The following is a 13778-nucleotide window of genomic DNA, read 5'->3' as shown; positions in this document are numbered from 1 at the left end:
TGTTCACTATCTATCCTCAGTCCTGTCAACATATATGAAATATTTACTATTGTTAATACAGTTAAGTACCCCCTTCTGTAAGGTTTCGCTTTCAGTGGTTTCAGTTACAATACACATGGTCAACCAGGGTCTGGAAATATGAAATGGAAAATTCCAGAAATAAACAATTCATAAGCTTTAAACTGCACACCATTCTGAGTAGTGTGCTGAATCTCACACCGTGCTGCTACTCTGTCCCTCCCTGGATGTGAATCATCCCTTTGTCTAGTGTATCCACAGGGCATATACTACCCGCCTGCTAAGCCTCTAGTCGTCATCTCAGGGATCAGACCAGTCGCAGCAGCACAGAGCTGGGGTTCAAGCCACCCTGACAGAACCCTAAGGCTGGGTCCCAAGGCCTACGTCATTCACCTCACTTCATCTCATCATGTAGGCACCGTATCATCTCACATCACAAGAAGGGTAAGTACAGTCCAATAAGATAGTTTGAGGGAGAGACCACATTCACATAACCTTTATTACAGTATATTATTATAATTGTTCCATTTTATTAATTATTGTTAATCTCTTACTGTGCTTAATTTACAAATCAAACTTCATTACAGGTATGTATGCATGGGAAGAAACAGTATGTAAATGTATATATAGGGCTCAGTGTTATCTGTGGTTTCAGGCACCCACTGAGGGTCTTGGAATGTATCCCCCATGAATAAGGGGGGACTACTGTATTTCATACTTAGTTTGTAGATGAGTTGAGATTATAAGCCTATGATAGCACAGTTTACCTTATTTATTCTCAAGCAGTCTAATACATACTCCTTTATGAAGGTGGTGAGCATTTAGTACAATACCACAAAGATGTTTAATAGCGTCTGATGGCTATGGAGACACATTAAGAAAAATACAAATCTGAAAGACCCTATGTACCAAATTTCATTCACAATAAAACTGACACATTAAAAAACACCAAACTTAGAATAAATTAACCATTATTGATCCTTAAAAATTTTAGGTCAAGTAGATTCAAAATAAAAATCTTGCTCATATTTTTTTTTATCTTAACACTTGAAGAAATTACACCCAAAATTAAGATATAGTTCTCACAAAGCTAACAGCATTTGTTATCTAGTAGCAGGAAGGAAAAAAATGTCATGTAAGAAGAACTGAGGAAACTATTACTTTTAAACTCTTGTAAAATTATGCAAAAATTCCCTGTGATTCCTTCTTTAATTGAATAAATTACTGTGTCTTCCTAGGAGTAACATTTAAAATACGTTCTTAATTTGAGGACATGATAAAGTTTTTTAAGTTATACTTAAATTTCTCCCCCAAAAGGTATTCCCAATAGAAACAAATTAATACTGTGGAAAAGAATGATAGTTTTATAAGTGAAAGCAAAAGAAATTATCCAATTTCTTCTGGGGAAGAGGACAATCGGCAATTAAAAAAAGGACTTAGAAGTTTCAGTTTTTAATTTAAAAAAAGTAAGATCTTATATATAACACATGAAAAAGGCCCATAAAAAAATAGCCCCAATCTCAAAAATAGCACTGGAGATTCAAATGCAGACATCTGAACATAACAGGTACTGCCAAATTGCAAACTTGTAAAGAATCAAGGGGGGAAGACATAAAAATAATCCATCATCAGTTATAATCCAAACAGGTACATAAACTACATACCTGTTTAAGTCTGGCAAGTTCTTTCAAAGCTCGTCCCCATTGCTGCTTGTAATGCAGTTTAGACTTAGTTGCAGATTCCAACTTTCTTTCAAGTTCAACCTAACAGTGATTAAAATCATATCAAGTGAAACACTACACCACTGTGTACAATCACTGAAAGATAATATATACAAAGAGTCTGGCTTAAGAAAAGAGTTTATATAGTGTAACATACGACATCATCTAAAACTGTTATATAATTTACTATAAATATTATGGCACATGAACATTTTCTTGTTTAAAATATAGTCGTATTTTTACTGCCTAACAGCCTATACTGAAAGGAACTGAATTAGTCTTAACCTCCAGACAGTTACTATAAATGTATTTAAAACATGTATATTACATAAAGATCACAGAATGAAAAATACATTCTTTTTTACAAAAATAAGTTCTAACTGTTAGCATTCCAATCTAGCTGGCACTCTAAATCTTAGAAAACAAATTATTCCTTTTGGAAGCTGTTCATTATGTGGAATTTTGTCTTATAACTAAGAAAGCTAGTAGATTCTTTTATAACTATATTTTGGCAAAAATTGTAGACTGCTGAAAACAGTGAAATGTTTAATCAGAAAGCAGTTTACTAAGAAAGAGCACAAAGTCAAAAATATTTTAAGAATGTTAAATCCAAGTGAAAGAAAAATAATGCTGCTAACAACGCTCATCTTTTATTTTCTATTTTTCCTTAAATATATAAAGAAAAACATGAAAGTGATTCAATTAAAAAAATAAGGTTATTTATACTTGCAGCAGGCAATCTGTTGTGCATGAACCAAAGCCAACTTGGCTATGTTTTGGAATGTCCTCTCTCAGTGTTTCAACCCAAGCACCAAACAAATTCATGCAGCCAACAGTTTTACTATTTAAGTGATAATGTAATAATGTGCCTGAATTACAATAAAATACTGTTACTCTAAACTGGTCTAATTTTTTATATCAAGTCAACTTTTTCCCATACATACAATAATTCCTAACGTTCTGCAGGAAATTAAAACTGAAGGCACTATCCAAAAATTCAAACTTCAGAAGACTCATAAGAAAATGAAATGAAAGGAAAAACAGGTTGCCAAATTTCCTTTCACAAAAGACCAGAACATTCTCTGCAGTAATATATGACTTCATGGAGTCAAGGTCTTTTCTGCTTTACAGATCCCTAGTGCTTTAGCTGTAAAATGTCAACACATTTAAATCTGACTCAAACATCTTAAATTGAATAATACTCTGAGATTATCAAAGATGATTTCTTCACTTACACCCCAAAGATTTATACACATTACTTGGTAATTTAACAATAGGACATATGTCAGAGGAATAGGAAAAATCTTTTTATAGCTGTGAGATCAAAGAGTAGCATTCAATTACAGAAGTGATCAAGGGTCTTAGAAAAAGTCTAGTATCCTCGATGGACCCAAGGATGAGAGCTAGGACAGGCATGAACCTGGAGGGATTGCTTATACCCAGTGGACTAACTCCACCAGAAAAAAACTGGGGAGGTTATATTAGTTTTGCCATGATTATCAAAATAATTCACACTTGCACAGTTATTCACACTAATTTGAAACACATGTATAGTTAATAAATATAAAAAACTGTAGCTAGCAAATCTGAGACACAAACCTTGTTTTTCTGATTTATTCCTATTACCAAATCAATGATTCCAAACTTTATTTTTAAGGATACAGATAGATGCCTCTGTGATGCTAAAGAAATACAGGGACTCAATTTCCAGAAAAATGCACATAACCAAAGACTGAGTTAAGAGCCCTTATTGTGAGTAGATTTGAGACTGGGGGAAACCTTTGTACTTGTATGTCATATAGATTTCTCCCTTGAAATATTTTTCCAGTTTTATTCCTTTATATTCCTACTGCCATTTCCTTAGCTCAGGCTCTTCTCATCTCCTTGGCCTCAAACCTATTCTATCTGCAACCCTGCAGACCACCATTAGATCAATGTATTCTCTACTGAAAAATCTACGATCTACTTCTTGCCTGCAGTGTCGATAAGCCTGAAGTCTTCTGCCCAGGTTTCAAGGCACTCTACAACAGAATTTCCATCCTACCTGCACTACCTACTTTCTTGGTATTCCTCAACAGGAAACCCTCTACTGCAACCACTATGTTGGGGTCCCCTATGCACCCCTCTCCTTGCCCAAGTTACTTCCTGAGCCTTTCAATTCTTCCTTTTCTTCTCTGCTTACTTAAAACTTCAGGCTCAGCTCCAATTCTGCCTCGACCTGGAGCTGTCTTAAAACTACTATATTTTGAAAACCAAATTGATTTTTCTGAATTGCAAAGTTTCTATCATATTACTTGGTATTTGATTATACATGATCATTTAAGGCTCTCTGAGACATCTCCCCAATTATATTATAAACTCTTTAAAAGTGAGGTCCCAAAAGGATCATGTACTATTTCTCTTACTCTTTTTTTCCCTCTCATTTTCCCCTTTGCGCTAAGGGGTGAACACACAGTAGATACTCACCAAATATTCTTAAATACATAAATTTTAGCTTCTGTCTTCAACCTCTGTATGCCCTACAAAATTATGCTTTCCTTATGTTATTTTTTAAAAGTCTCAATTATTTTTAAGCAATCTAAAAGACATTTCCTAGCTAAAAGCAAATCATTAAACTACTAGCCACTTGTTACATAATAAAGGGAATCAAGAATTACATTTGGTAAAACTGTATCTTAATGTTAACATGTTTTTAGACCATTTCAGTGACTATGGGAAAATTTGTGTTATATTGAAGACAATGGGTAATCACAAAAGAAAAAAGCTCTGGGACATAACCAGAAATTATAGACTTAATTAGATACTTTTTCACTTACGTCTTCCTTTTTGTGCTTGTATGTCTTTGTTACTACTTCAGAAATAAGATTCTGCCCTCTTCTGGCTCCAAAAAAATTTACAAAGAATTTTCAAAGTTGCCGAGAAGCCTGGTTTTACTAGGCACTTAACCATGTTGAATGAATTCATTAGATCTGATACTGAGGCAGTCAATTATGCATTTTTCCCCCTCTTTCAAATTCATGGTGCTGTTTATACTTTTAATGTTTAGTGATTTTTATCCTTTTGGTAGAAGTGTAGTTGGAAGAGAGAATTTTAAAAATCACTTAAAATTTAATTTCTATGGTAGACATTATCTAGTCTATATTTAGAAAAGATTAATAACATAATGCTTCTGTTCCAATTTTGAGATATTTGGTTTCTGAATTTTCCCAAGGTGAAATAGAAATACTTTTTGATACCCACTTAACAGAGCTTGTGAGACTCGATGAGATATTGTCTGAGTGCTTCAGATCTCTCTGGTAGGCATCACAGAATTCATATTTATACACACAAACACTTTAATACTTGGTTTTTCAAAAGAGGAAATGTCTAGCTGGATTCAAGTTCGTTGGTAGAAAAATGAGAAGGCCAAAAATGGAGAAGTGAAGAATTTATGTAGGTGTGTAAGAAGCAGGATCAACAAGACTTTGCCTTTAAATAGATGTGGGGGTAAAAGAGGAGCCAAGGACGCTATGACAAGTGATAGGCTGCAGAAAATGTAAGGAGTTCAGAAACACTAGCAGAAACCAGCTAATTAACACCCTCCTCTCTCTCTCTCTCTCTATATATATATATATATTTTTTTTTTACTCTACTCTTATTCTGATCTCCAAATCTTCTATATATTCATACTTTTTGCCTCATAGTGTTTCTTCTTTCAAAGACTAACTCTTCTATCTATGCTCAACCATCCCTCCTCTCTTAAAGCATCAGTTTCTCCTTGCTACAAATGTCTTATCCACAATCTAAAAAATATCCTTCGATTTCCCTACATCACAATAAGCTTTTCTCAACAGTGTTAGGCCCCTGGGCTACTTCTTTTCTTTCCAATGCCAAACTTTCTATTACTCTCTGCAATTTGGCTTCTTAAAAGTCAGTGACTTAACTGCCAAACACAGGGCCTTTCCCTAACCATTCCTGACTTTCCCTTACATAAGAGATGACTTTTACTTCCTCATTTTCTTTTGGGCACCACACTATACTTTTTTTTTTATTACTTCTCTTTTGGATACCACACTAGACTTTTTTTTATTACTTCTCTAAGTCTTTTTAGCCTCTTTCACTGACTCTTGCTTTTTGTTTATGAAGCTGAACTTTCCTCCTAAGTTTTATTTTCACTTGTCCTTCCTAAACATTTCTTAAACAATTTCAAGGCTATTAACTTTATTCAAATGACTTCCAAATCTGTGTATCTAGCCTTTTTCTCTCTTCCTACTCTATACTTTCTCATTTTTAACCATATTTAGTGAATTTCTCCACTTAGATTATTCTGCTAACGTATCAAATGTAATATGTCTAAAACCAGAATTCTTTAAAACTTCCACCTCCCCAAAAAGTTCATTAAAATGCTTCATTTCTATTAACATTCATTAAGCCAATTTTATAAACTTGAGTGTAATCTCTGACTCTTCTTACCAGATAAAATATAAACTTTTTAACTTAGTACCTAAGGTCTTCCCACACATAGCCAAAAATTACCTTTATTTCCCGCATTCTCTTAACAGGCCTATTTTTATTTTGAAACTATTGCTATACTGATTAAACTCTAGATTCTAGTCAAGGTATTATCCAAATATGCAATAGACTTTTTAACCTCTGTACAACTATACAACCTCTTTTTGGAATACCCTCACCCACATATTTACCTATATAAAATTTCACCTATCCTTTTGGTCCCATATCCAATTTTACTTCTTTGTTATACTTAACATGTTGACTGAAGTAGAAGTGACTTTGTTTTACCTTTATATTCATAGCATTTGGTAAGAAAAAGTTAGATGATACTGTTATCATTTGCCTTTCACTATAACAATTTTCTTCAGTTCCTTGTCTCCTTTTGTAACTTATTTACTTGATTCTATCCTGAACATTTTTGAATCATTCATAATCACATTTAGTACAGTGTCATAAATAACACACATCTTTGCTGGATAATGAAAAACTAACTGTATCAATCAGCATCCTGCCAGGAAACTAGAAATCACTCTAGGTCTTTCAAACAGGTGATTTAATACAGGCAATTGGTTATACAGATCATGCAAGAGCAGAAATGCCAAGGAGGATATAGTGAGATCACCCAATGATTAGCAACAGCAGGAAGCCCCTACCTCTCCTGGGTAGGAGGGACTGCAAAAGGAAGTACCCAGAAGCAGTAGTTCCTGCTATCAGGAACCCAAAAAGTTGGGGCTGGCCAATGAGCCAGAAACACAGTGGGGACTGCCCAAAGGAAGCTACAGAGAAGGGATATCTCGCGGGAGATGGAACCATAAGAAGATGCAACCTTTGCCAGAGAAAATAAGGGAACTGGAGAGAGACAGAGAAGAAAAGAACTACCCTAGTATCTTCCCAACTCCAATCCACCAATTTTCTGTTAGTGCCCCCTAGTGGCTGAATCTACAGAAGCAATAGGGCAAGGAAGCCCTCTACACAAAGCTGAATGGGAAAAGACAGGCAATGGCTGACAATGAAATCCCTAAACTTCTAAAGGTTTTTTTCCTGTTTATTCCGTGTCATTTTCCTGTATATGCTATATCTTTTTAATAATGCCTAAAAATTATCAAACTAAAAAATGTAAGAGCACATATTGTCAAACTTAGGTTGTCTGTTGGACATTACATGTTTTTTAATGCCTAAAACCTGAACATTCTTTCTGTTTGTAGGGAATCCCACTATGAATGAGAGGCAGGACCTGGCTTCCAACCACAGAAATCAAAATAGGGTGGCTATCCCTTCTTCCAAGCTCAGAGTAGAGTACAGGTCTGTCTGTGATTTAAATAAAAGCTCCTGTCTGGGGCACTGAATCCAAAGGGTAGTAAGATGCAGAAAGAATATTCACAATACGGATGCAGCTACTGCAAAACTGAGAGTTCAACAGTATGACACTAGAATCGGGTTACAGAACCCAGTGACGTGGCAGTGATGGCACCAATGGTAGCATCTTGAGGAGATGGTTTTGTGACAGGGTAGACGATGCCTTGCTTACCCTGGTTCCTGCCCATATTTTAAAACTGGTTCTTCAGCTATCCTGACAATTTTGTGAATTCCTTTATTCCTAGAGTTAATCGTTCTGTTTGCAACCAAAGACTCTAATCAGTACAAACTACCGACTCTGTCATGTGCCTTGAATTCTCTGATGTGTCATTTGATATCAGAATACTACAGTGAATTGTCACACTGTCGTTTACAGATTTTATAAATTATCATCCGGACTAGTTAAGTTGCCATAAGTGACATGGGTACCTTTTCCAAGGTGAGAAGATTTATTTCTGACTGTAGACGGATTTCTGGTTTGTTGCTTTGCTGATCCTTGAACTGATGAAACTCTTTTTCCAAAATCTTATACTTATTTTCAGCATCTTTAAGCTGTATTAAAAAACAAAGTGTAGCCATTTTAAAACAATAGTATGTCAAGTTTAATACTACAGAATTCAATTCAACAGTATCATTTTTTTCTTATTCTAAAGCATGTTCATAGTAGAAAACTTAAAAACAAAGTAGAATGAAAAAATTAAGATGGTTAGTAATGCTAAAAATTTAGTAAATCGATTGACAACATACAAAAACTTTTTAAGAGTATGAAATTTCTTATAAAACCAGTATCATGAGAACATTTTTGTTACATTTTAGACGGCAAATGAAAAAGTTCACTTTATAAAAATACTGATACTTTATACTAAGATGTCACAGGTAGGACTGAACATTATCAACATACCAGATTATCAATGAACATTAAGTTTAATTTTTAATGCAGTATTTCTTAGTCTTATAATTGGATACTGTAAGAATTTCATAATTCAAATACGATTATAACTTAAGGTAATTTAAAGATTATTTGGCTCAACCCCTTCATATATATATGTAATAAAATTGAGGGTCAAAAAGCTAAATAATTGACACAGTGCCAAAGAGCTAGTGAGCAGCAGAGGCATGAATAGAATTCACATCTTTTCATCCCCTAAAATAATGATCTAATGTAAAGCAGGCAATACTTCCTTAAATTAAAAAGAAATAGACTGCTTTGACTAAACACTCTATAATTTCCCTTAGAATAGTTTCAAAACTACCAAAAAAAAAAAAATGAGGCTATAAGTTGTTCGTTTCAAATCTGGGATTTTTTTGTTTCAATCAAATGCAAACAAGCACTGCTACAGATGCTTTCCAAAAATATAAACCAATATAACTATCCATTATTAGATAAACCTATGATCTCTTTACTAAGAAATAAGATTTAAATAAACTAAATAAACTAAATTAAATAAACTTAAATAAACTAAATTTGAAACACTGAGAAAATCTGCGGCAAAAATGGAACTTAAATTATCAATAATAAATTCTTGTTTTATGCCAATAAATACAAACAATTCTAATTAGGATTTATCTAGCATCTTTAGGTAATGGGTATTCCAGACCTAAATATTCCATATAACAGAAGTTTACTTCTTTGATTATCCAAACCTTTATTTTTAAAGTTGAATAGGACTCTTTCTAAACTCTCTCACTTTTCTATTTTAAACAAAACCTAATAAACTTGGTATTTTTTTCCACCATTCAGAGACATTATTACAAACAATTATTGTGGTTATAATCAGGTTGTAAAGCAGTAAGCTATTAGGCATCCTGGGCTCATTTTCCTTTGCTAAGTGGTCCATAAACTACATCGATTTTTTTTGAGTTATGGTAACTGCTTTTATGTATTTGAATATAGACACTTTATCTTCATCAGCTTTTGGTAACAGTATTTCTATCTATCCCTTCCACCTGTCTGGTTAGCATTGTACGTATAGTACCTGTAACCTGGTTCACAGTAAAGAACTAAAAAGTTTGTTTCCTTACATGTGAAATGTCTACAGTCATGGGCTTGGCAATTTGGGCATCTCAGAAACTTCTGCTTTCCCCACAGTTTTTTTTCCTAGGTCTTAGATTATGTTTTAGGAGTGGCCTGGGTAACTTTTCTAAAATACCAGTTCTTCCCACAAAGATGTAAGCTACTTATACCAGTCTGGGACAGAGTAGAGACCTGGGCTTTTTCCAAGAACTCCCCTGGAGATTCTAAATGTTACAAGCCTTGGTTCTCAAGATAGCTGAATCTTCCTGATAAGTGGAAGAAGAGAAGCATTACTGGTGAATCCTGTCACAATTGTCTACTTTTACAACTTTATCTTTCATATTTTAAATGAGATCTCCATAACGACAAAATACATACCGTGTTTTCCCAAAAATAAGACTGGGTGTTATATTAATTTTTGCTCCAAAAGATGCACTAGGGTGTATTTTCAGGGGATCTCTTATTTTTTCATGTACAACAATCTACATTTATTCAAATACAGGCATGTCATCTTCTGGAATATCGTCATAACGTACTAAATGCGTCTGCCTGGCTGATGATCTTAACTGGGGCTTATTTTTGGGAAAACACGGTATTTATAACCACCTAAATAATGTGACCCCTAACTGACCCTGAACTGCTATGGAAACTATTCTTCAAGCCAGAATTTACTGAAGACTTTGGAGGCATTCATCATATATTATCTAATCTACAATGAATTTTTTCAGGAAAGATAAGCTTAATTTTTAACAGCTTTGTCCTTCCCCCCTCCCCCAGCAAATATTTATTAGGCCCCAATTATATGATGAAGACTGGCTGGGCTCTAGGCATACAGATATAAACCAAAACAATTTTATGGAGCTAACAATCTGATACTGGTCAAATTATCACACTCATAAAAATAAAAGGAAACTGCCATAACATACCAAAGAAAAAGAAAAGGAGAATAATTTCCTATGAAAATTATACAACAAAAGCTTGACCTAGACTTGGGGAGCAGGGGTCCGCGAAGATTTCTCTGGGTAAGGGATGCTTCAGCCAAAAACTGAAGGCTGAGTCTAGTTCACTAGCTAGGCCCAGGAACGGTAGCACCCACCAAGATCCCGTGGCGAGGCAAGCGTGGCATGCTTGAGGCCCTAAAGGAGGACCCGTGCGGCCGGGGATACAGGCAAAGGTGAAAGTGACAGATGAGGTGAGATAGCAGGCTGGGTCCAAACTATGCTGAGGCCTGTGGGGCAAGGTAATGATGCTGATCTTGACCCCATGAACACTAAGACAACATTGAAAGGTTTTAGAGGAGGGCGCCATGATTCCCAAATGTCAAAAATACCACTCTGGCTGCAACGGGAAGAACAGAAATAAAGAACACGTACAGGAAGCTCAGGTATGGATAGGAGGATCATATTGGGTTTGAAATTCCTTTAAGACATCCAAGTAGAGATGGCAAAAAAGCAGGTGGATGGGTCTAGAATGCAAAGGAAAGGCCTGGGATATAAATGTGAAAGTCCCAGAGGTGGATTATCTCTTAAGCCATGGGCATCCGTAAGATTGTTTAGTACAAAGTAAGTTTTGAATTTGGAGAACTCTAACCTTTACTGGCTAAAGGAAAATAAGCCTGTTATGGAACCTGAGGGGTGGCCAGAAGGGAGAGGGAAACAAAGAGTGGCATTATAGAAGCTGAGAGAAGAGAATATACCAAAACAAGGACAATCGTGTGGGTCTGAGTAAGATGAGAAATGAGAACTGCCTGCTGAACTTGGTGACTGAGGCACTGGTGGCTTCTTTGACAACTGGGTGGCTAGAGCCATGGGGACATAAAGCAAAGTGGGATGGCTTGAGAGGTGAGTGTGAGGCGAGGAAATGGAGAGGAGCACCGACAATTCTACAGTGGAATTAGGTTGTTAACTGAATTCAGTTCAGTGATACATGAAATACATCAATGTTTGCAAACATTGATGTACTTCATGTATCACTGAACTGAATTCAGTTAAGGAGATTTATCAGAAAAACATTTTAATTGAAAGTTACCTGAAATGTAATACAATCTCATGCAAATAATTATAAGGGAAGGAAAATTATTCCAATATAGTCCTCAGCTTTAACTTAGGAAAACACGATCCAACTTAAAGTATATTTGAATCTCAGTGCAATAAATGTGAATAATTATCTGTGAATTTTTATAACAGTTTAGTGAACTATATCTATTATTTCTAGAATCAAATAAACTCTAAGTGTAAAGAGATGACAGGTAGTTCATCCAACCTGTTGCTGAAGTCGGTGTTTATCCTCTTCTAGCTGCTTGACCTTTAACCTTTCCAGTTCTACTTGGTGAACACAATCTTCCTTGGCCCTACGGACAGAGTCCTGAAGTTCTTGCAGGTTCCTTTCACGTTCTGATTTCAGTTCCTTTCTTTCTCTTTGAAGCTTAAAACAAGTGCATCTTTAAGAGTTGGCCTATTACAGCTGCATTATACTGTTCAATATTCTTTTATCCTTATATATAGTCAAATGTTCAAAATATTTACAATTTTCATACTTTTTTCAGTTATTAGAGGAGAGTTAATCTTTAAGTACACTGAAATTATAAACTTTCAATCATCATTTAATTCTAATATATTAAGTATATACAGAATCCATATATGACTTGTATAAATTCAACTGAAAATGCCCTAATCACTTAAAATTCCTACTTGAATAAAACCCATTTTGTTACATAAGCAAATATGCCCAAGTTTCTTTTTTTCTTTTAGAAACTTCTTATTTTCTGCCTAATCATATAGAAGATAACAGAGCCTTAGTATTAGGAACAACTATACATTATATTTAAATTTAAGCATCTAAATCAATTTAGAAATCCCAGAAAGTATATAAAGATATGGTTAGGGTGATATGGTGAGATAATTTTAAGAAACACATTTGGGTATGGAAGGAACATATAAATTTAACGTGGAAGAAATTCTAATTATTTTGAAATGAGCTTTACAGTAATTTAAAGACGTATTTAGGGTAAAATTTAGGTAAGGACCTAACGAAAATGCTGACTAGGCCTACTACTAATATAAGTTTTCATTCATTCTTGGGTTCTAATGTTTAATGGTCAAGAGAGGGATATTCCCTTCTTACTGAAAACAAAATCAGGATTCCCAAGCCCGCCACATTTTCTCTTTTCTCTAGGTAGTGCAACTATCCATTCCTTTCACATAATGGAAAAGTTACCCAAATATCTTCGCTATTGCAGAAGTCAGCCACAGCTAGCTGAACAATAGTTAACCATGTCAAATAAAAAGTTTTCTACCTATTCCTCACATCCTAACATATAAAATATGCTTTACTCAGTTGAACAGAAGTTTTCTCCATAATGTGTGAAAGAATTTCTATGAAATATATTTTATACAAGTATAAAGAAAAAATGAAATAAATGGTATAAACCTAATATATGGATTCTGTGAAATAAAGATATCTGATAGACAAATATAGTACCTCTGTTTCTGTAATGGCAAGCTGTTGCTCTCGCTTCTCTAAATCAATTAGGGTTTTTTGAAGTTTTCCTTCTAAAATAGTATATTCAGCCACCTGAAATATAAAAGTTACCTTATCTTTTCGCCAAATTCCAAACAAAATTTCCAAAATGCATACATAAGACTTTATCATTATCAGTTTTCCTTTCCTCCTTCAATTTCTATGCAAGTTAATACCTTTTTCTGTACTAGTGATTCTCTCTCTCGATCCCTTTTCTTCCATTCCTCTGCAAGAGCCTGCATATGAGCCAGTTCTTTTTGCTTTAGCTACAAAAGGAAGAAAAATAAAGTCAGGGAAAAACTCAAAATATTTCAAATAAACAAATCAGTTGTTTGCATTTAAAAAAAAATTAAGGGATCACTGATATGTTTCTTTCAGGAGTTCTATTTTAGTCTTTAAAAAAAACAAAAAAGATGCCCGAGGCAAGTAATACCTCATATGAGTATAATTCAAGAGAGTACATGACGCTAAGTTTTGTTTTCTAGCTCTCGTGTTTAGGGACTGAGGATTCCAGTTTCAGGAGGGTATGCTACATGAGGGCCTGAAATTTAAAAAAACCTTCAAGTTCTTAACCTCTGAACTCTAATCTTCAGTCCTACTTTTGCCTTAGAATCACAGACTAAATTTAGGGGAATCCTTCTGAGTGGCTTCTGCCAATC

General features: G+C 34.7%; 1 protein-coding gene across 5 annotated transcripts in view; it reads right to left on the bottom strand.

Annotated features, from left to right (window-relative positions):
- The window catches only part of CEP120 (centrosomal protein 120), a 63167-nt gene that overhangs the window by 18701 nt on the left and 30688 nt on the right, over window positions 1–13778 (bottom strand). For all 5 annotated transcript variants that reach the window (XM_019728015.2, XM_019728016.2, XM_019728017.2 and 2 more), the window contains 5 exons: window positions 13296–13385; window positions 13081–13173; window positions 11863–12024; window positions 8016–8138; window positions 1683–1781 (listed from right to left, as the gene is read on the bottom strand). In XM_019728015.2, coding sequence (XP_019583574.2) covers window positions 1683–1781; window positions 8016–8138; window positions 11863–12024; window positions 13081–13173; window positions 13296–13385 — 567 coding nt within the window. The remainder of the gene's footprint in view (window positions 1–1682; window positions 1782–8015; window positions 8139–11862; window positions 12025–13080; window positions 13174–13295; window positions 13386–13778) is intronic.

This window comes from Rhinolophus sinicus, linkage group LG03 (assembly GCF_036562045.2).
Source record: "Rhinolophus sinicus isolate RSC01 linkage group LG03, ASM3656204v1, whole genome shotgun sequence".
Lineage (NCBI taxonomy): Eukaryota > Metazoa > Chordata > Mammalia > Chiroptera > Rhinolophidae > Rhinolophus > Rhinolophus sinicus.
The sequence above is the reverse complement of the archived record's forward strand: the minus strand, read 5'-3'. Positions and strand labels throughout refer to the sequence as shown.